Source organism: Jatropha curcas, chromosome 1 (assembly GCF_041381405.1).
Source record: "Jatropha curcas cultivar XTBG-Jc1 chromosome 1, XTBG_Jcur_1.0, whole genome shotgun sequence".
Taxonomy (NCBI): Eukaryota; Viridiplantae; Streptophyta; class Magnoliopsida; order Malpighiales; family Euphorbiaceae; genus Jatropha; species Jatropha curcas.
The window spans coordinates 675,709-698,708 of NC_143151.1; the positions used below are offsets into that span (position 1 = coordinate 675,709).

The 23,000-nt window shown below is 33.3% G+C and overlaps 4 protein-coding genes across 6 annotated transcripts; 2 read left to right on the top strand and 2 right to left on the bottom strand.

The window, feature by feature from the left end:
- Window positions 1-112: 112 nt before the first annotated feature.
- On the top strand, window positions 113-8,511 carry LOC105629320 (bZIP transcription factor (DUF630 and DUF632)). Of its 2 annotated transcripts, XM_012210891.4 has the most exons (7): window positions 114-387; window positions 611-704; window positions 1,427-2,591; window positions 3,064-3,135; window positions 3,752-3,966; window positions 5,777-6,000; window positions 7,359-8,511. In XM_012210891.4, the coding sequence occupies exons 3-7, from the start codon at window positions 1,481-1,483 to the stop codon at window positions 8,044-8,046; spliced, it is 2,310 nt and encodes a 769-aa protein (XP_012066281.1). In that variant the 5' UTR covers window positions 114-387; window positions 611-704; window positions 1,427-1,480; the 3' UTR covers window positions 8,047-8,511. The 2 variants fall into 2 exon arrangements, with proteins under 2 accessions (XP_089575887.1, XP_012066281.1); XM_089719761.1 differs by lacking the exon at window positions 611-704 and having other exon boundaries at window positions 113-387.
- A 599-nt stretch (window positions 8,512-9,110) lies between these two features.
- LOC105629319 (NDR1/HIN1-like protein 13) lies at window positions 9,111-10,215 on the bottom strand. The gene has a single exon (XM_012210890.4). It carries the CDS (start codon window positions 10,069-10,071, stop codon window positions 9,256-9,258), a length of 816 nt encoding a protein of 271 aa, XP_012066280.1. The 5' UTR covers window positions 10,072-10,215; the 3' UTR covers window positions 9,111-9,255.
- A 2,213-nt stretch (window positions 10,216-12,428) lies between these two features.
- On the bottom strand, window positions 12,429-18,399 carry LOC105629318 (Leucine-rich repeat protein kinase family protein). 2 transcript variants are annotated; one of them, XM_020677466.3, is made up of 4 exons: window positions 17,387-18,397; window positions 16,656-16,840; window positions 14,283-15,827; window positions 12,429-13,323 (listed from the first exon to the last, which is right to left on the bottom strand). In XM_020677466.3, exons 1-4 carry the CDS (start codon window positions 17,554-17,556, stop codon window positions 12,737-12,739), a joined length of 2,487 nt encoding a protein of 828 aa, XP_020533125.1. In that variant the 5' UTR covers window positions 17,557-18,397; the 3' UTR covers window positions 12,429-12,736. The 2 variants fall into 2 exon arrangements, with proteins under 2 accessions (XP_020533125.1, XP_012066279.1); XM_012210889.4 differs by having other exon boundaries at window positions 16,656-18,399.
- Window positions 18,400-21,699: 3,300 nt separating this feature from the next.
- Window positions 21,700-22,260, top strand: LOC110008978 (pectinesterase inhibitor). Its single transcript, XM_020677492.3, has one exon. It carries the CDS (start codon window positions 21,700-21,702, stop codon window positions 22,258-22,260), a length of 561 nt encoding a protein of 186 aa, XP_020533151.1.
- The last annotated feature ends 740 nt before the right edge of the window (window positions 22,261-23,000 follow it).

A 23,000-nucleotide genomic window follows, 5' to 3' on the forward strand; every position in this document is an offset into this window, starting at 1 on the left:
GTTTATTTAGTCACGGATGAAGCGCGTGGAAATGACGCTGCCTGGAGGTTTCTTAATGAGGGGTGGCGACTGGAATGAGGCGGGGTCCACAGTCCACAGCGGCACAGCGTGTAATGTGTCTGCGTTCTTCTGCCAGATTGCCTTTTGCATGGAACAGACCACAGCCTCCTCTCTCTCTCTCTCTCTCTCTCTCTCTCTTCTCGATCGGATTCTCTTTAATCGATTCTCTACTCCTCTCTCTCTCTAGGAAGTCTCTCTTTCCCTCTCTAGCCAAAGTTCTCTTCTTTCTGTATGAACCAAAACCAATGGGAATAATTCTGCTCAAAATCTGAGTCTCTAATTCCCTGAATTCCACGCTTGTTATTACTTTTTACTTCAATTTCTCAGGTCATATTCTTTTCTCTTGACTTAACTTCACTTCTCTTCACTTCTAAATATAATAATCCATAGTAGATTTAGTGTTGTTAATTTTAGTTTTACTTTGATTTTAATTGTTGATTGTTGTTTTTCAACTTCTTTTATTGATTTTAGTTTGCAGTTTTGTTAATATTGTATCTTTCTGTGTCTTATATCATCTTTACTGTTTTCTGCTTTTTTGTTCATTTTGCAGATGTTTTGATTGATTCTACTGAGTTCTAGGCCTTGATTTTTATCTCTTTTTATGCTATTTGTACTCGGTCTACTGAGTTCACTTCTATCTTGAGGTACTATGCAATTCTCCATCCCATCCATCTCTCTCGATGGGCTTTTTTTTTTTACTAGTTTAGTTTTAATTAATAAATTTAACAGAGATTGACGGTTGTATAATCTGCAAAGGTTTTCTTTTTTTATTATTTTTATATGGTTTAGTTATTTTTACTGGAAGGAACTGGATATGTGGGGCGGAGCTTTGTTTGGCAGTTGGAGTTTATAGGTTATGATAATCCAGAAATTGGTCATCTGGACATCTTTGCGTTTTGATGGCTAGTTTTGATGCTGTGGTTGTGTGTTAACTTTGGAGCTTGTGTAGATGAATATGAATAGATATTTCCCTCTTCTCTTTTTGGGTTTTCTTCTTTTTAGGCTTATGTTTCGAAATATAGCAACTTTTGTGTTCTTGGTTTCCAGAGCATTTTGATTTAAAATTAAGGATTAAAGATGGAGATTTGTTTTATGATTTCCCATTTTTTTACCCTTATTTTAATGCTAGAAGTCTTGGTTCATGGATCTAGAAATTAAGCTAGCTTGTTTAAAGTTTAAAACAATTGAACCAATCAGTTCTCTTAGCATCATTACTGCTGCTTAGTTATAGTTGTAATTTGTGGTTGTTTATCTCCTATTAAGTGATAAGGGAAAAGTAACATCAAAACTTGAGAGGAGCTGTATATATCAATATATATGTTTTTGAAGTTCCTTTGATTTTGATCTGTAATTGGCTGATTTTCAGGAAGAACCCCATGCGTTAAATTGTTGAATTAGTGGAATATTGAAACATTGGAAAATGGGGGCTGCAAATTCAAAAATAGAAGAAGATAAGGCTTTGCAGCTTTGTCGTGAAAGGAAGAAATTTGTTAGGCAGGCTCTTGACGGCAGGTGCTCACTAGCAGCAGCTCATGTTATATATGTCCAATCACTGAGAAATACAGGAACTGCTCTAAGAAAGTTCGCTGAAACTGAAGCTCCAATTGAATCTTCATTGTACACTTCCACTAATGCAACACCAGAGCCTCTTGCTTTAACTGAGAAGTCCATTTCACATTTCTCCATTTCCTCTCCGTCTCTATCACAACCAGTGGATGCAACTGAAAATCTTTCTCCATCACCCTCTCCTCCCAGCTCTAGTCGGTTTCAAACAAATCACATGAAATTTAGGGGTTTTTCTTCCAAAAAGGTTGAAGAGAAGCCTCCTGTAGTTGTTACAGGAACTGTGACCTCGTCCAGTACCCCACAGAATACTACACCTCGTTCCACTGAAAAACCTGAAGCATCACCATTTGAAGCTTCTTCAGTCCCACCAGGAACTCCACCATGGGATTACTTTGGACTTTTTCATCCAATTGACCATCAATTTTCTGTTCAAGAAGGAAAAGAAATGAAGCCAGGGTTGGATAATGCTGATGATTTAAGACGGCTTAGAGAAGAGGAAGGAATTCCTGAACTGGAAGATGAGGAAGAGAGACACTCATTTCATGCAAGTGAAGAATCTGGGGATTCAGAAGATGAGTTTGATGACCCTCCAGCAGATACTTTGGTTAGAAGTTTTGAGAATCTTAATAGGGTTCAAGATCATGTTGCACCTAATGCATCCCCAGCCATGCCTTCTGCTGGAAGTGTAGCTTCTGAAACTGAGTTATTGCATGGGGAGAAAAGTAACTCTCCTTATTTGTCACCATTGAGAACTCCATCCTCACAAGTGGCTGTTTCTTCTGACACAAAGAAAACTCCTGTTAAAGAAGATCGAGCTGAGAATAAGGTTCCTCCCAAGGACTTCTTTTCGAGTATAAAAGATATTGAATACCTGTTTATAAAAGCTTCTGAGGCTGGGAAAGAAGTTCCAAGGATGCTTGAAGCAAATAAGTTGCATTTCCGTCCAATAGTCCCAGGAAAAGAAAGTATGATCTCTCCCTCTCTCTCTCTCTCTCTGTCTGTGTGTGTGTTTGTCTCTTTTTGCCCTGTCTGTGCATGTATGAATGTGATACATGACTGTATGTGGACAAATTTTTTTGCCAAGTTATGTTTTTGATTCTGTTATCATTCTTAGCACCAATGTATCTAATTGGAGGTTGGCTTTGCTTGGTGCTTAGGACAACTTTACTTTTTAGTCTTCTCTATGAATCATAATAACCAACAACAGACTATGTTGGTCTTGTTGGATGAAGCTCGTTTGTATAGTTGGCTTGGAACTTTGACATGTAATTGTGGAGTTCTATAGAAAATGATAAAATGATTGAGGAATTTGACATTTTCTATTGGCTCAAGAAAGATATTTCTATTTCATCTCATTGCATGGGAATTATATGGAGGTTCCTTCTCCTAATATAATTGAGTTAAAGCATTTAATTAATTTATAATCTTCTCTGGCAGATGGATCAGTGGTATCAACATTCTTCAAAGCTTGTTTCTCTTGTGGGGAAGACCCTAGTCAAGTCCAAGAAGGTAGTCCTGCTCATCTATTTGCTGAGTTATTTTTTCGTGTCATAAGATGGTCACTTCTCATCCTGGGGTTAGATTTATATGGGCATTATTTCAGAATGTCAATCACTTAGATACGATCATGTGGTTCTAAGAACTTTGGCTGTTTGGATGACTTGGTGATTTATCTTTAACTTGTCTTTATAGTTGTGATCCCCAAAAGTAAATGCCATCTAACGGTCCATTATTTATTGGACTCCAATGTGTGATATAAGTATGTATTGGAGTAGTTTTAGCAATGTAGACTGCTTGGAGTGAAAGTAAATCAGTTAAAATGATGTGGAAATGGAGAAGCAAGAAGAGAGTGAAAAGTTTTGTTCGTGAATATTAATCGGTTAAAATTTTAGTGAAATTCCCATTCGTAATTTTAGACTCGGGGATCTGTAAATATATCATAACTTAGGTGAAGACAAATGTACAAACACAGCATGACTGTAGACATGAATATTTGAAAAGCTGAGTTGCTTAACTTGTATAACTTGCATAGTCTTAATTTTATACTTGCTCTCATATTAGCACTTAAGATATCCTTCATTTCTTTGGACTAATTACTCTACTAATTCGTTTAATGTTTGCTCAGAGCCTGCTCAAAACGACGTGAAATACTTAACTTGGCATAGGACAACATCTTCACGATCATCTTCATCTAGGAATCCTCTCGGGTCAAATATTAGGGATGACAATGAGGATCTTACCAGTAATATTTTTGAAAATTTTTGCATGATCTCTGGCAGTCATGCTTCAACCTTGGATAGGCTATATGCTTGGGAGCGAAAGCTTTATGATGAAGTAAAGGTATTGTGGTTTCTTAATATAGTTACAGGACTTTCTTAAACATATTTTTCAAATGAAAGCCAGAAAGATTTTCCACTTTTTGCCTACCTTTTCATATGAAAGGAGAAGTTGATAAAATTAGGTGGAAATGATTTGATATGACCTTTTCGTTATGTAGTGCTTGCATCTTTTTTTTAGGTATATAAATCATATGAATTTTTTCTCACTTCCTCTCTCTATTAGCTGTTTTACTTGTCAAATTGCTCTAAATTCATATTTTGGTTGCAATCAAATTATGGAAAGCCATCTGAATGTCAGTTTATTATGCTTTAAAGTTTAGGTGATTTACTAGCTGATTATGTTAATTTGCACTTCTTCAGTTGTTTTTCAACTTTAGGATGAATAACATGTTTCATTTTGGTTTTATGTTCCTTCTCTATTTTTATATATGTAAACTTTTGCTTGTCGATTTATTCACTTGGCATATGAACTCAAAACTGAATTTTTAACAATCAATTTGAATAGAATAATAAGAGGCAGCCCTATCATAAATTAGCTGAAGTAATGGAAAAGAATATAGCAATGATAAACTTTACTTTAGATGCAGCTCTGAATTAAGTAATTGAAGAAAAAAATAGGATTGAGAATAAGTCACAGCTGAGTTACTTTTCAAAGGAAAGAGATGCTCTGATTCTATATATTCTTGTTTTACAATAATCTCCACAGTTCAAAACAGTGGTGCACTGTTCCCTGTTAGTCCGTTACTCTGTTCCTAATTTGTTTGCTCAATTTCATGAGTAAGTGAATTATAATTATTACATTTGCTCTGTGGATTTTTTGCTGTTTATATCTAACTATATATTGGCAACATCCACTTTAACCAAGATACCTATTGTCAACTAATAAATGGGTTGGTGATGAAGTTACTAAAGTGTTCATATAAGATTTTTTGTTTTTTAAATGACAATTGGAAATGGTATCAGAAAAGTAAGATAGAAGATTGACTGGCTGCCATGGGAGAAAAATCCCTACCTCTTGAACCATCCATAATTCCACGACCTCCTTACAAGCGCGTGATGTGTTTGCATCTATTGATGAGAATTATTGGTATTTTCATTTTGTCAACAGTTCTTAAATGGTTTGAGGGAGGCCTGTTTTGGAGAAGCTATTCGCATGGATTTTGAACTAGTTGAGTAGTGGCTGTTGGCCAATTTTGGATGTTTTTGCAGTGGTCAAGACAATGGTCAACATATGTAGGTGAGGTGGTATCGCCAGATATAGGAGTGAATGTTGGTTTTGGGACGAGGACATACATTCGGGTTTTCTAGAAAAATCTATATTTGGGTGAGAATAAGAACTTAATCTGAAGATGAAAATAGCTGACATCTAGATGATTACCCAACTAGTAAGACTGTTATCTCACTTGATGTGATGTAGAAAGATCAAAAATTGAATTGCTGGTGGGTTGTTACTGCATTAATTTTCTTTTTCCTCTTTGCTGAGTGGAAAACTGTCTCAAGTATGTAATGTGAATGTTAGCTTAATTCTATAATGTGTTTAATTTGTTCATCTGCTGATTCGCATCTATAGATATCATGTCAATCTAGATGCAGGAATTGCTTGACTACATAGCATATCTAGAAAGCATAGAACATTAGATAAACGTGATTGGGTTAAAATGCAGACCAACGTTTGTTGCAAATTTTGAGCTGGCAAAATAGAACTATCGTGATGACACTAAAAATGTATAATTGGGTGTCACATGAATTCTATATGGTGTATTTATATCCCCTTCAATTGCAAATATATTTATTTATATTCTCAAATTCAGGCTAGCGAGGCGGTCAGAAAGGAATATGATGCCAAGCGAACTATTCTTAGGCAACTGGAATTTAAAGGACAAAATAGCTACCAAATTGATAAAACTCGTGCTGTTGTTAAGGATCTACACTCAAGAATCAGAGTTGCAATTCACAGAATTGATTCCATATCAAATAGAATCGAGGAATTACGTGACAAAGAGCTTCAACCGCAACTTGAGGAATTGATTGATGGGTATGTTTCCCTTTTTCTGTTTCTTTAATTCGAGTTGCTAATACAACCTGGGCATGATAATGTTCAACGTCAAAGCCCATATACTCTTCTTGCAACACAGTAGAGCTAAGAAACATTTTATGTTAATATGTTTATAGAATCAACAACATATCATGACTGCTATAGACTGCTTTAAGTAACACGATTTATTTTTGTTCTCGCCTGGCCTAATTCTGAAGACATCATCAATTAGAATGATTACCTTAACTGTCTACCAGTTTATCACCCAAATAAACATTTACTGAAACGAGATAAAATGAAATAACAACGATAAGGGAACAGTTGTTTTATTTAAGAAGAAGGTACTATAGTTGACTGTCGTTAGAGTGCTTGACCTTGCCATGCAAGTAATTGATGAATAAAATCAAATCCTTGTGAACTTCGCTAATGCTGATTGGGTGGGACACCAACATTTTTCCTCAACTCAGTGTTATGGATACTTTGACAGCACTTTCTTTTAAGGGCAGGCATGTACTTGTAGGAAATAGAATTTTAAATGTTTTTTTGAAACAAAACTTGGTCCTAGAATTCTTTTCAATTTAGGACCTAGTGCGTGTTTAAGCCTCACACCTCTCCGCCCAAAAGGAACCTCCTCCCTCTCCAAAATTCTCTGTTACTTATGACATTTCAAAATTGTTGTTAATTCTGGTTCAGGGAAAAGAATTGAGGATGTATCTTATTTTGTACGTATTCAAAGTTGAGTTATCTAGATGGAGCATTTTGTTTTCCTGAGTTGGTTTCCATGGACTATCTTTTTTTTTTTTTTTTTTTTTTTTTGGGTCTCAAGTTTCAATTGATTATTAGAATCTTCACTGTGTGTGTGTGTCTGCGTCTCAAAAGCAAAATTAATCTGTTGTTTGAGAGCCAAAAAGAAAAATATAATCTTGATTGTCAATTACTCTCAAGTTTTAGTGGGTACATTATTCTCAAATTCTGAGCAGCTGTTCAATGCTGGTAGTAGTGCTATTAAGACTTCCTTGTCTGATGGGATTGGACATTAGTGGGTACATTATTCCCAAATTCTGAGCAGCTGTATCCAAAGAATCTTTTGTCTGATCGGATCTCTGTGGCCAGGTGTTTTTAATTTTACTTAGCTAAGTGTATGTTTCCCATAATCAGCTCCATGGTTTTGCAGAACTTGGCCTACCAACTGTATGCTAATTTCTTAATCACCAGTGGTGATATTATATGCTCATAGTATGACTAAACAGACATTTTTAATTTTGTCTGATTTTGATTAGCATTTAAAATTTCAACATTTCTTGGTAAATACTTCTAATTTCCGGACATGATCTCATTACCCTTTTTGTCAATGACAGGCTAAGTCGGATGTGGGAGGTGATGCTTGACTGCCACAAGTCTCAGTTTCACATAATCTCGATAGCATACAACAATAGGAGTACCAAATTCTCAATACAATCAGAGTCACATCGGCAGATTACCATGCATCTAGAAAATGAACTTTACTCTCTGTCATCATGTTTTACAAAGTGGATAGGTGCTCAGAAGTCCTATCTGCAGGCTATAAATGATTGGCTTTTCAAATGTGTCATTCTTCCTGAAAAACCTGTAAAGAAGAAAAGGAGACAACCACCACCTTCGTTAACTTTGAGAGAGAAAGGTCCTCCAATATATGCCATCTGTGGTGTCTGGTTGGAGAAGCTCAATGAATTGCCTGCAAAGGATGTTGTGGAGGCTATAAAGGGTTTAGCGGCAGAAATTGCTCACTTTTTACCCCGCCAAGAAAAGAATCAAGGAAAAAGTGCAAACTTAGGATCATGGAAGGCTGATAATGGCAGTGATTCAGAAATTAATATGTTGAAAGATGAAGCTTTAGATGACTTCATTCCAGGTTTTGAGCGTTTTCGATCAAGCTTGGAGGGATTTCTTGGCCAATTGAATAACTTCTCAGACCGTTCCGTGAAAATGTACGCAGAAGTTCAAAAAGCCATTCAAGTTGCCAAGAATCCCCAACCTCAAACCCTATTCCAATCACAAGTTGTTTAATTGAAAAAGAAAATGGAACAGAAGAATTTGGTTGCAGTGGGGAGGGAAGAATTTCACCTGTGCAGCAGTATTCAGAATCTCATACATGAAGCATTTTGGACATATATGGCATTTGTACATGAAGAAAGGAATTAAAAAAAAAAAAAAAAAAAGAAAGAAAGAAAAAGCCAAGTGGAAGCCATTTATTGGTAAAGAACAAAATAAAGGAGCTGATATAAAGTTGTAATGGAAAGATTACAAAGGGAATGGTGTGGGTTTTTAGCAGTTCAGAAAAGCTATCACCATCTGGTTGCTGGGGGTGATAAATAGAGATTTTTGAATGCAACAGGATCCTGTGTAGTTTTTGCCTAATCCTTCTCAATTTTTCTCACATACAGGATAGGAACTCAAGATCAAATTCCACCCTGTTTAATATCTTGATTATGCAGAGCAATTTAATTTTTTAAATATTTATATTTTTCTGCATATCTCAATGGTCATATTTCTTGAGGGTGGGTTAGGTATTCATAATATCAGAACTCAAGTAATTAACAAAAACTACCTAATCATATTTCTCTTACAAGATTCTTTGCAGACCAAGTCACAACATTTGAATTTTTCTATTGCATGTTTCTTGTTAGAATTTAAAAAAAAAAAAAAAAAAATTATATGTGAAAAGAAATGAACTTAACTTCAGTGTCTGCTCCAAAGTAATATTTTTTACATCCTTCTCTACCAAATCTTGAACTAGTCTAATGCATGACAAATGGTGTTGCCAAATTGATAGTAACCATTTAATACCATCTTTTGAGTAAATTAAAATTAAAAAAAGTAAACAAAGTTTTGAAAATCTGAAAACTTAAAGCAAATAGCAACATCTATATTTGGATTGAAAATTAATTAATATTCTAAGATCTTCAAAATTGATTTTAGATTTCACATTCACATACATTAATTAGGGGATATTCTTAATTAATACATATCTAAAATTATAAAACAAACCAAATCCTAAATCACATTATATTAAGTAAGTAATGTGCAATACACTAATCTCCAACACGTAAGACATGACAAAAAAATCAAAATAATAATGAATCGTATATGTATATATTATATTTATATTAATATTCTGTCTGTCACATAAAACAATATAATTATAAATAAATAAAAAAAAAATCAAATCCCCACCCACCGAAATTCCCTAACTCTACAGCCAAGCACCCCCAATTCCTACCACAGTTCAACACCATAATCACAATGTTTGGACACAAGTTTAGATTTGGACGTTAATTTATCCACCGTTACATCACAGTCTACTTTAACGGTAATCGTCCACGTCTTCAGAGACCCTACTTTAATTCTCACCGGCGCCCTCAAATTCAACTTAAACGGTACCGCTCCTTTGGTTTCGCCGCTAATCAACGCCTTATGCACCGCACTCGTTAACTCAATTCCAGACCCCTTCAACGACGCTACAAACACCGTCACATTATTCGTCCCCTGATAAAACACCGGCAGTTTACCGTTACAGAGCCTAACATCATTATAATAAACATTAACGGAGCTTCCTGTCCGATAATAAATCCCGATCTTATTGTTCGGATTGTGAGCTCTAACAGCGACGTCAAATTCCGGCGAAAGAGGAGCAGATGACGTCAGATTAAAACCTTTAATGGAGACAGACTCAATTGAGTACTTAGGAGCTTCCGGCCGAAAAACAAGGTATAAGACACCAGCAGCGATGGCGGCGAGGAGAATGAAAGTAAAAAGGAGGCCAAAGAACCAGCAGAGGCAGCAACAGCAAGTGCTCCGGCGATGCTTCCGGCGAGAGAGCTGTTGATAACGTTTAGCATTTTCTGGTGGCGGGACTCGGTAGACCTGGTCTTTTGGTATTTGGATGACGTAAGTTCCAGCCGGTGGTGGAGAAACAGGTTTCTCCAGCAATGGAGCTGCCGGTTTCAAGGGACGATCCGGTGAGGCAGACGGCGTCTTCTTTAACTCAGTGGATGAAGGAGGTGAGTCACGCGGGTGAACTCGTTCAGCCATTGTTTAGACACTGAAAAACAAAGATCAGAAACACTGTAAATGAGAAACAAATGTTCTGTTCCTTACAAATGGTTGCGGTCTGAAACAGAGAGAGAGAGAGGCTGCATCCAGAGTTGGGGCTGTAAGGCTCTTAAGTAAGGTAAAGTGAGAGTATGAAACCGCGTAAGGGAAATGGCGATTTCGTACAAAAATGAATATAGTATCTGTTTGTAGGGGTAAATATGGAATTGTACATTACTTTTATTAAATATTTTCCAAGTAAGGAAAATAGGTGAAGGGGATGGTGACGTGTCGTTGACAGCTAAGACCTAGTCAGCAAACCATTTCTTGCTTGAAAAAAATATCACATAATATTAGCTAGGTTTTTTTTTTTTTTTTTTTTTTTATATGTTCTGGCATTAGCAATTAGCTTTTAGTATAAGTAATTCAATGAAAATATTATTAATATGATCTTTTGTTTTTTAACAAAGCAATCAAAAGATAATTAAATTATAACCATAATTCAATTAAAAACAAATAAAATTTAAAACAGGAAAAAAAATTCATACGAAATTTTCAATTTATGAATTAATTGAAAAATATTAATCCAATAAATAAAAATTCAAATACACAATAAGCTAATCGAAGTGTTTATATATATTAAGGAGCGAGATCGTGTACCTGGAATTAGTAAAAACAAAAGATTGCTCTAAGAAATTTAAAATAAAAAAGGGAGATAGAGTATGCTAGGAAGCTGAGGAGAGGAAGAGCATAGAAGGAAAGATATTATATATACATATAAGTGTGTGGAGGAGTGGAAAAAGTAAAAGATTTTGGAATACAGTTCATTCATTGATGTCAATAAATAATAATGGGAAATCAAATATACTGCCTTGAGAAGTGGAAACAGTCAAATGAAATGAATGAATTTGGAGGCCTATGTTTGTATTTTACTGAATGTTTGGTACCTAGACACTCAAGAGTTGTTTGATTCTTGACGAGAGCACACTATTTTCTATAAATTGACCAAATTAGCCTTTTTGATTCGTCAGGAGGCTAGATGACAGGAAATAACACTGTACAACACGAGTAGTTCTCTGCTTAATTCACAAAATTTTTTAAAACTTTAATAGTTGAGTGGACTCGAACCATATTAAACTTAATTGAAAAGACTAACCAGACCAAATCTAATTAGCCAGCTTTTTTTATATATTAATTGTAAATTTGGTAGTCAATCTCATGAATTTAAATTTTGATTTTTTTTTAAAAGGAAAGTTAAAGTAAATGCATTAGCTAGCAAAATCAGAAAATAATATAAGAAAGTAAAACTTTAAACAAACAAATCAACATAAATAAATAATTAAAAAAAACTTAAAATTCAAATAAATAATAGTTTTGAACCTTAATTTCACAGAAAATTTTATTTCTAAAAAATTTTCTCAATACACTTGACCGAAGTGAATTCAATTATCTTGTAATATAAAAATTTAAAATTGATACCTAATTTTTAACACATGTAAATAAATAATTATTTAATTTATTTATGTGAGTTAAAAAATAAAAATATCAAACATTATCAATAATTTTAATAATTAAATTTCCATTTCATGTTATAAAAATTTTTTACTTTTTTAATACACATGTTTTATAAAAAGGGCATTATCGTCATTGTAATTACCTAAATTTTCATTAATCAAATTTTGATTAAATGCTAAAAAACAAAAAATGGAGGGGTCAGGTTCGGAATTCCTTGTACCGCGTACAGAAGTCAAAGCAGTTGGCGTTATCCTTTCTCGGCAAACGCAACCGACAAAGTTTCAATTTCATTTTCATTTTCATACTTTTTACATTAACTCTAATCTGTTAGTATTAACATTCTAGTATTGTTGATCCAAATTCAAGTAAATTTGTATTATATATTTTCAATTTATGTATTCTAATTTTTACCAATTTGCCTCTACCTTTCATTTTTCAATAATGAAAATGTTAAGCGTGTGTTCCGGTATGGAATGAATTTACAGTCAGAGAATCCACTCGTTGGAATCGATTAATATAAACAATTATTTCTAATCTGTTGTATTGGTACAATTGGAGGTTTGCTGGAATAATTGCAGTACCCATAATCGCTGGCCGGTCAAATTCCATTTTTGAGCAGCAGTTGGATTTATAGGTTTTTGGAGACTAACCATTAAGAAGAAAAAGGCAAAACTAAACATTATAAATTCTTGAAGTACTGTAACTTGGAAAAAAATTGAAAATTTTCTATATAAAAAGATTTATGTTTTAGATTTTCTATTTAATATTATTTATATGTTTGCTGATTGATTTTATATGCTATCTATTTAGCATAGCAATCTCGAAACTATAATAAACAAATGTAATCTTAAATATAGGCCTCAATGAATATTCTTTCTGAATGGTAAAAGTATCATCAATGGAGATTACATTACAGGAAAGGGCTAAAAAGAATGAATTAACCCAACAATCTAAAAAAGAAAAAAAGGAAAATTTATTTCCTTCCCACTAGCTAACAATACCCTATCCAATGGCATTATTCACAGGACCAAGAGCAGATTCAAAACATTAACATTGTAAAGAAACAAATTAGAAGCTTCAATAAATAAATGGAGAAGAAAAAGGGGTTAGTGACAGAGGCTGCAGTTAGAATGTCTTGAAGAGAGGCCTTTTATAAAACTATCATAGACAAATCTTCAAAAACTGATTTTATGTCAGGCCTCTCAGCTGCTGGTAGGATACATTTTAAAGCCACTTGCAGCATTTCTCCAAGAATCCTGGGTGCCTCTACATTTGGTCCATCTACAAGCAGTTTATCAAAGCACTTGTCTGAATGGTTTTCTTCAGCCATTAACCTTACCCATTCTGTCAGATCAACTCCTCCTGGGTTTGCAGAAACAATTTCTCCTGAACATTTTCCGGTTAGGAGCTCCAACAGAATAACCCCAAATGCATAGACATCGCTCTTTAATGATGGGCAGGGTTTACTGGAGCTAGCAAATTCGGGGGGTCGGTAACCAAGAGCACCTGCATTTAAAACTTGTTCTGCTGTGCCAGCTGATGTCAGTATGCGGTGGAGACTGTAATCTGTAAGCAATGGATTCATGTTTGGAGGTTCTAATAAAATGTTTGTGGATTTGAGATTTCCATGGGGTATTGCTCTCTCATTGTGCATGTAGTTCAGACATCGACCAACATTAACAGCAATGTTGAGCCGATTATCGAGAGATAAAGGTGGGAGTTTCCTTGGCTCTGTATCTGCAAAAGTGAATTCCTTTTTAAAATGAAAAATGCATGAAATAGGAAGAAAAGGACAACACAATATCCCTATGAAATATAGATTCTCTTCTGGCAAAGAGGATATAGGATTAAAATTCAGTCACAACTAGAAGCCATGAGGCATATATTGACCATAAAGCTGAACAACCTATAGAACAAATAGGCAAATAATATTTGATGGAAAATAATCTCTCTCCTGCCAATTCTGTTTCTCTTCCTCTATGGCACTCCAATATCTTAAAAAATCCCAATTAAGAAAGCTAAAGAACGCTGTTACTCGTTTCAAGAACTAAAAAAAAAAAAAAAAGATGACTTAAAAAATGCATACAAAAATCGCAGAAAAACCATTACGCCAGTAGTCCGGTGGTCAAGCACCTGCCTCAAGTAGTTGAGGGTTTAAATCCCAGCTTCCCCCTCTCTTACGCCAAAATATCAGATTACAAAAAGTCAAGTGGAGTAATTGTGATGAAACATTCCAGAATCAAAAGATGGGCAAGGAAAAACAGGATGGGTGAGGAATAATCATATGCAGTCAAAGTGACAATCTATTATATAGATCGTACCATTTAAAGTTTGTCATCCAAAGAATTTTCTGAAACCAAATTTTTTTCTGAATCTAATTACAAGCAAAATTCTTGCATTACAAATGAAATAATGAATCATATCAGATTATTTGTCTAAAAGGCTTATTGATTTTTCACTAGTGTAAGTAGATCCTTTTCCACTTTTCTAGATATGAAATGATTAATACGTGCATGGAACATAGATAGATTTGTCTGATAGGGATAAATTGCATATCACTCTAAACATAAAATATTCAGTGTGGAAATTAATTGGATACTAGTGCAAACCGTCCAAGTAAATGCACAATTTAAAACACAAATTTGATCCAGAATAAGAAAATATCATAAATTCACATTTCAGAAATGGTATCTTACCTTGAAAATAGAAGGCTATACATTGTGCATTTATATATTTAGATATTATCATCTTCTCATGGTCCTTTGGGCCCCAGAAGTAACCTTGAAGAGAAACTAAATTTGGATGTCTGATGTTCCCAAGTTTTTTTACTTCCCTTGAGAATTCCTTTTTCCCTTTGGCTATTCCCTCTTTTAACCATTTTACAGCCAACACATTACCAGAGTCAAGTGTTGCCTTATATAAACTACCATGGCAACTCCTCCCAATAACTTCTGCTGGAGCACGTGAAAGTTCTTGTGCTGTGAACACTAGGGAGCCATCAAACAAATGTAAATCCCCAGCCAATCTTTCTGGAGAATATACCTGAAGACCACCAGGATATTCAGATGAAAGCTGGCTTTTAGAGGGTGATGGATTTGAAGATGACAAAACAGACAAGGGAGAAGATAATCCTTCATATTTCCTTATTGATTCCGGATCATTAGGCTTCCATATAGCTGATGATGTGTCCCCAGGTTGATATGCTGACCCTACATGTGATGACGGATGAAGACTTTGATGGATACTAGATGATGATAATGATTGGTCCAAATTTTTGTTACTTGCTAGGGTATGAGAAATGGAAGAATGCTCTTGTGTAACTGCTTCATTTCCCTCATCTCCTTTCAAACTTCTAAGATTTTTATTCTGCCTATGATTCCTGTAGTGAATCATTATGCATGAAATAGCTATTAGAGCAGCAATGCCAACGATACCAACTATAAGAGAAATTTTAATAGCAGGTTTCATTTGAGATCTATGATCCCTCGAAGACAGCTCTGGAGCACCCCCAGGCGACAGTGGCAAATTAGGAAAAATCAACAGGGAATTTCCAGGATGGAAAGCTGAATCAGGAAACCGCCTTAAGTTATCAGGGATCACACCAGAGAGATTGTTAGAAGACACATTAAATTCTTTCAATCCATCTGGAAGGTCCCCTGGGATGGTGCCTTTGAGTTTATTGTTGGATAAGTTAAGAATCACCAAGTTGTGGAACTTGCTGATTTGAAGGGGCACATTTCCATCTAAGGAATTATATGACAAATCGAGAGACTGCAAGTTAAGGTTCTGGGTGGAAACTTGTATTTCCTGAAGTGGGATTGGCCCAGTGAAATTGTTGGCTGACAGGATGAGATCAGTCAATGTTGATGAGTTGAAGAGGCTTGGAGGAAGGAACCCACTAAGATTATTAAGGCTAAGATCAACAACTTTCAGTTGTGAGTATGTACCCAACACTAATGGAAGTTCACCATTCAATGAGTTCCTTGATATCTTGAGAGAAATCAACCTCAGGAATTGAGAAGTTTGGTTAGGCAAACTTCCTGTCAATGAATTGTTACTCAACTGGATAACTTCGACATAATTTCCCCAGTTCTGCATTCTTGACAAAACCCCAGAAAACAGATTATTACTCAGATCTATAACAGCACAATATCCTACAGTGGCAGGTAAGAAACCTGACAGTTTATTTGAAGACAAATTTAAATTCTTCAGAGTTCCAGAAGTGATACTTCGAAGTGGACCTGCAAAACATGTTAATCCTTTAAAATTTTATATGCATAGATATAATGGCATGTTGAGAAACTGAAATTCAAAGCAGATGCAACTTTTGAGAGATAATGACTACATCAACCAACATGGAAAACCTGCAAAAACTGTGATGATAGAGATCTCTTCACATCCTGAATCAGTTCGAATTTTCTAACTGCGATGATATGTATTTATATGATAATGATTTTCAGGAAACTGACATTGCAATACACTTTCTTTGATATGATTGCTGTTTCACTATGTGGTGGGCTTTTATATTTACTTCCACGTTCAAACATAAACTGTAGAAGGCTACGTTTTTCCTGCTCACATGCCAAAGTTGCTAAAATTATATTTGAGGAAAAATGACAGGATGTTATTCTATATCTAGAGCCTAAAATATTAACAATGGTTGATGCAACCTAGCATATTATAGAATCAAGCAAAACTCCAAAGAGTAAACTGAACAAACTCTAATCAATGATAGAGTAAACTCTTAAATAGCTTTAGCAAAGATATGCTATAAAGGTGAGCATTTTTCACTTTAAATTGATAGGTAAAGCTATTTTTGCCTTTCAATCAGTTTTTATACCGGATACAAATTTGCAAGAGTAGAGCTGCATATGTTTCTTATCGCAACTCTTAATTGAATAATAGTTTCAAATGTTAATGTTAATCTCAAATGCAAGTTTAATGCAGGAATAACTAGCATGAAAAAAACAAAAAATCATTTTACATAAATTCACCAGAACTATGAGAAAATAGAAAGAAAAAAGGAAAGGGAAAAGAGAGGGAAACGGTGAACTGTTGGAATCAGGTACCTTCAAGTCGATTAAGGCTAAGATCCAGTTCAGACAATACCATTGATTTATCTTGTAAAAGAGCTTCAGGAAGAGATCCTGTTAACTGGTTATTTCCAAGCCTAAGAATCCGAAGAGAGACAACAAATTGAAATGGAGGTATTTCACCAGCTATCTGGTTATTACTGGCATCAAAGACCTCTAAACTGTCAAAATATGGCATTCCATCATGAGCAAAGAGCTTTCCAACCACAGAATTATGACTTATATTCAAATATACAATTGACGAAATAAAACGGCTATTCCCAAGTCCCAAATCCAAAGAACCAGAGAACTGATTGCTGCTTAGGTCGACATGAAGCACATTGCCCAACTTGGAAAGAAGATCCATTATATCACCAGAAAAGCTATTACTTCTCAAATCTAAATATTTCAACATCTCAAGACTGCCAAAACCAGAAAGAATCATGCCTTGAAAATTATTTGAAGAAAGATTCAAAAGCACTAAATTCTTTAACTTGACTATGCCAAAGGGTAAGAACCCATGAAACAAATTGCGAGAAATATCAAAATACTCTAGGGACTCGATAGAACCAACATTTGAAACAGTTCCCACAAATTGGTTATTCGAAATTGATAAGTTTCTAAGCATTTTAAGACCAGTAAGAACTGGGAAACTAAAATTGCCAACAAGGCCTATGTCATTCAGAGTAAGGGAAGCTACGTGACCATCAATGCAGACAACTCCATACCAGTTCAGTGGACAACCATCAGATGCCAGAGACTTAGAATCCCATGAAACAAGAACTTCCCCAGATGGGTCTTTCTCAATACCCTTTTTGAGTTCCAACAGTGCTTCAAAATCTGATTGTCCAAAAGCATTCACTACTAATAAGAACAACATCAAACTGGTTATCTGCATTGCTTCAACAAGGGTCCAAAATCACAAATTTCAACGAGAGAGATAATGGGAATACACCAAACCGGATTAAAAGAACCAGTTTGAGAGGGGAAAAGAAATCGACCCAATTTGCAAGAAGGAAGTACTATACAAGTAACAAATCAACAATATAATCACAGCCTACGCGAATCTACAGGAAAACTCAAATGCATTGGTCAAAAAGTAAGGAGTAGTGGAAGACTAAATTGAACCAAAGACTATAAAAAATAAAACATACTAAAATTGAACTTCACAGCTCAAGAACTGCTAAATTCATAAATCCATTTTCTCATAAATGGAAATAATAGATTCACTGCAACAAAAAGTACGTCACAAAAAGAAGAAAAATAGAAACCCAATAGCTAACATAAATAACAAAAGCAGCTAAGCAAATCAGCAAGAAGTAAAGAAATGAAACAAGCACAAGAATCTACATTTCTTTTTTCAGTTAAGCAGCCTAGAGAACAAGAACGTAAAGGAAACACAAATGGTTAGCAAAAGAATAACTTTCCACAAATACCTATCATTTCAAGCATTTCTTGAAATGAGCGGAACTAAAGCTTTTGGAAGTAAAAGAAGATAATGAAATGGAAGTGCGTACTCAAGAACAAGAAAGAAAGTGAACTTCTTGAAGAAGCAGAGACAAAACAAACATAACAAAGAATGCAAAAACCAGTGAGATTCAGAGAGAAAGTACAGTCATATCAGAAAGAGAGTGAGCAGCAGCAGCACTAGCAGCAGTAGGAGTAGGTGAGTGCTGTTAGCTTGTTACACTATTATTGTTATGCCAAATTGCAATGTGCAATAACTCTACAAGAAAAGGACAGATTCACTTGTGGGTAAGTGTTAAATGCTAAGGATATATAAATATTGATTTTGAGTTAGCTGGGGATTTGACTGGTAATTACCTGTTTTTCTTCTCCTTGTCTTTTACAAACTTTCTACCACATCTTACTGATCCCAATACGCAAGTCATTTAATGATCCATATATTTATTATTTGTCAAACTATCTATTATGTGTTTAAATTTTCAAGAGATAAATTTTAGAGATTAGCTCCTATAAGAATATTTTTACATAAAAATAAGGATTGGATTATATTTTATATTATCAATATATTTTTATTGGACAAATTTAGTTTTTAAATCCGAAGGTTGATAACTTTTTCTTTTCTTTTTTGTTTTTTTCATTAGCTAGACAAGTATTTTTAGCCTCTTAAATTAACTAAATTCTGCTCGAATCCGATTGAATTACTGACATATTGAAATTTTATAAATTTATAATAAGCGAATATACTTTTAAAGGTTAATATATATTCATTTATTCTGCGAGTTTATAGTTAAATTTATAATATTGAAAAAATAGATTTGAGCTGCGGAAATAACCTTTTGATAAAAGCAATAATAGGCTACGTGTATCAACTCTCTAAGTCACAAGTTTTACTTAGCATTAATGTTATAGCAAACACCTCCCAAGTAGGATTTAGAGAGTACTTATTGGACAAAAGACCCTCTATCTTATCAAAGTCCAGCCCATTTTGTACACAAATATTAGGCTCATCTTCTGAATATATAATATAAGTGTGTCCATAGAACAGAAGGCCCATAAAGTTGACAAAGCCCAATCTGTTTATTTTTGTTACGCATAAATTTGACCCATCTTTTCGGAATTGTTCCTAGAATAGGGTTTTAGATTTAACTATGAAAAATAAAAGAAAATTAATTAATTATAATAAATTATTTAGTTATTTAAAAAATGAAAATAATAATAATTTATTTAATAATTATTTGTTCTTATATGAAACAAATCATATAATATTATTTTAAAAAAGTATTAAACAAATAAAATTAGTTGAAACTTATTAATACTCGTTTACGTATACTCAACATAAATGAGTTTCGCTAGCTTATAATTTAAAAAAAATTATAAAAAAGCCTCAAACTATAAGTCGAGATTGATTCATTTATTAAATAAACTTAATAAACAAATTTGAAATTAGCTCATCAAGCTTATTAAATAAATTTTAATGATTATATTTTTTCGGTCGACTCTTGAATAATTGTTTTGTCCCTAGAAAATTCATGGGCAGTCAACTAGATAAAGAAACTTTGTCATAAAATAAAATGAAAGGGTTCATGTCACCAAATGTTTTCGAGATCATGAAAAGTCAATCAAATATAATAATTGATAGGCATTTTGAGGATGACCATCTATATTTTAATATATATATATATATATATATATATATATATATATATATATATATATATATATATATATTCAATATTTATGCTATGAATTAGAATTAAAAATTGATTTATTGGCTAAAAAAACTCAGCTAATTAAAAAATTATTAATAAGACTTGTAGCTGTCATTTTGCATATTCTTATGCCAGAAGTGTAGCCTCAAGTACATAGACTAATGCCTAAAAAATGAAACTAAAAGCTTTTAATTTAATTAAGGTCAATGGAAAGATTTGTTTCAATTTCTTGAAACATAGGGTTAGCTTTATGACCTGTCATACCTGTTCTAACTGCTTTGTTCATGTATTTCTCTTCTTTTGCTAATTTCCTTTTAAAAAAATAATTTTGGAGTCCCTACCATAAAGGATCTCTCTATTTTAGTTTATTATATTTGATAATCATCTTGTGTTTATATATTCACCTTGTTCATAAAATTCTTTAAAAATATATAATTTTTTTTTATATTCGGGATAACGTATTAAGATAATAAAGTTCTTTCAATAACCACGAGCATAAAATTTAAAATGTTCTGTTTGGAGATAAATTTCATTTAGAAGATATAATCTAATTTCATTTCAATAAGTGGGGATTTTGTTTTTAGTGCAAGGTGTCTATCTTGGCATGTTCTTGGTGGTCTGCAATGCTTGTTTTTATACATTAAAGAAAAGGAAAAATAATAAAAAAAAAATTAAAGAAAAAATGTGTCGGTCTAATGGTACATACGACGAACAATGTCATTTGAATTTATAATTGCCTCTCCATATTGTAAAGTGGTGGTTGATTTGATAATTATTATTTACAATCTTTTATTCACAAGATAGCAATTTATATCGTGACCTACATAAGGTAAAATAAACAATCAACAAAAGAATAATTAAAAACTTTAGGGTTTTTACTCTAGTACCAATTTATAATTTGGGTGTCCTATAGGGATGTACCAATTTATAATGTATAATTAGTTTTCGATGTTGGTATTTGTTAAGTTGGTGATGATAATAGGTTTAAGAGTTTAGTTTTTTTGTCGGAGTTCGGAATATTATGATAAAATATGTCGTTTTATGCGATTGCAATTTTAAATATCGCTAATTAATTTTAAATGTTGCTACTTGTAAAGTTGGTGGTGTTAATAGGCTTAAGAGTACTTTAATTTCCTTAAAAGTTACGAAAGCTGAAAGTTTGGGATATTATGATATATTAGGTCATTTTGTATTATGATAGTTTTAAATATTGCTAATTAGTTTTAAACGTTGCTATTTGCTAAGTTGGTGGTGCTAATAAATTTAAAGTTTAGTTTTCTTAAAAGTTACAAAAGCTTGAAAGGTTTGGGATATTATGATACATTGCACTATTTGTGTTATGATAGTTTTAAATATTGCTAATTAATAATAGGTTTAAGAGTTTAGTTTCCTTAAGAGTTATAGAAGCCGAAAAGCTCGGAATAGTATGATATATTAGGCAATTTTGTATTATGATAGTTTAGTTTCCTTAAGAGTTATAAAAGCCGAAACGTGAATGAACTAACAGAGATAAGCTAAAAAAAATTATTGATATGACTATATTTCATTAGATGGTCTATAGCTGACGTCGTAGACTAAGTCTAACTAAAAATTTCTCGAGCTAATGGGTTTAAGAATTTAGCTTCTCTAAAAGTCATGCGGACTTATAGTTTATTAATATTAGCTTGAGTTGATTTGTAGCTATTAATTTCTAGTTTCAAGCCACAAATAATGGAAAAAAAGTATTTATAGTCATGACTATAAATAAGTTTTCATATTTAGGCAATTAGCGTGGTAAAAGCTTGATCAAGTATTACCAACCTTATAACTACTATATAAGACCCTAAATCCTTAAACTCCAATGCAAAGAAAACCTAATTAAAGAAATGGCATTATCCTCCCATGGCTTTGCTTCTACTATACTTTGTATTTCCCTACTAGTTCTAACCATTGCTAATTCCTCTGCGGCTCATGTTGTCGTCACCGATGAGAAAATTATGGAGATATGCTCGAAAGTCGAGCATAACGCTCAATTTTGCATAAATCTTCTATCATCACATCCCGAGACGAAAACAATGGATCTATACGGTTTAGCGCAAATGGTAATCGACACGGCGAATACTAAGCTTCAAGAGATTATTGCCATAACTACATCGCTCGATCAATCGACGAAAGATCACGTCTTGAAAGCCCGATATTCATCTTGTTCAATATATTTTGCTATTGCGGTTAATGCCATGCAAGTATCGAAAACATGTGTGATCACTAAGAAATTTTCAAACATAGATCTTTCCCTAACAAGTGCTAAGATTAATGTGGTAAATTGTAGAGATAATAGAATGGGAGGTGGAACCATTCCACCAAATCTTGCACAAATGATTCAAGAATTTGATTGCATTTGTCAAACCGGTGAAGCAATCACTAGGCGTTTGCATTTGAAGAATTGAAAGTAGAAAATTATTATTGTAATTAGCATTGAAATTTTCAAATAATAAAAAGAAAATAAAGAGACAAAATTAATTATTTTGTTTTATGGAATTTGTTTTATTTGAATTTAAGTTGCTTTGTATGTATATGGTTAAACCTAAGTGACAACAACGTTTAATAAATACTCCTTTTTTTCGATGTTTGTCCAACTAAAATTTTTAGTTTTTAAATCCCCAATTAGAGTTGAATTAATATATGTACTACAATACACGATGCGTATATACGATTATAAATGAGTTGAGTATAACATTATTTGATAATATGTAATTCGAGCTCAAGTTGAGTTTTAGTTTAATATGAAGCTCAAAATTTATTTCAACCACGATTTGTTAATTTTCACAACGAACTCAAACTTGTTCACGAGCTTATTTAATTAATTAAATTATAAATTTTAATATACTTTTTTATATCTAATAGCAACATTTTAACTCAATATTATATATTCATAATTATTTTATATATTAAGAATTTATTTTACCTTTTGTATTTCATAAAAAACTTTATAAAATATAAAAGAAATAATTATGTTTATGGTATAGATATATTAATTATTTTTGTTTCATGCTATTTAAGAACTTTCGAGTTCGTCCAAAAATTGCTTGAGTTTATTCATCAATAATCATCGAATTTTAGTTTATGGTCAGAGATGATCTGCTTTGTTTAAAAATAAATTTCAATTGAGATTTTATCAAGTAAATGA

What these genes read in the sequence shown, in the direction of transcription:
- LOC105629320 (XM_089719761.1), top strand. Translation starts at nt 1,481, where the DNA reads ATGGGGGCTGCAAATTCAAAAATAGAAGAAGATAAGGCTTTGCAGCTT. An exon ending in CCCTAGTCAAGTCCAAGAAG is followed by an intron (nt 3,136 to 3,751) that starts GTAGTCCTGCTC and finishes ATGTTTGCTCAG; the next exon opens with AGCCTGCTCAAAACGACGTG. An exon ending in CTTGAGGAATTGATTGATGG is followed by an intron (nt 6,001 to 7,358) that starts GTATGTTTCCCT and finishes TGTCAATGACAG; the next exon opens with GCTAAGTCGGATGTGGGAGG.
- LOC110008978 (XM_020677492.3), top strand. Translation starts at nt 21,700, where the DNA reads ATGGCATTATCCTCCCATGGCTTTGCTTCTACTATACTTTGTATTTCC.
- LOC105629319 (XM_012210890.4), bottom strand. Translation starts at nt 10,071, where the DNA reads ATGGCTGAACGAGTTCACCCGCGTGACTCACCTCCTTCATCCACTGAG.
- LOC105629318 (XM_012210889.4), bottom strand. Translation starts at nt 17,556, where the DNA reads ATGCAGATAACCAGTTTGATGTTGTTCTTATTAGTAGTGAATGCTTTT. An exon ending in TAGCCTTAATCGACTTGAAG is followed by an intron (nt 15,828 to 16,655) that starts GTACCTGATTCC and finishes CATGTTTTGCAG; the next exon opens with GTCCACTTCGAAGTATCACT. An exon ending in TATAGCCTTCTATTTTCAAG is followed by an intron (nt 13,324 to 14,282) that starts GTAAGATACCAT and finishes TCACTTTTGCAG; the next exon opens with ATACAGAGCCAAGGAAACTC.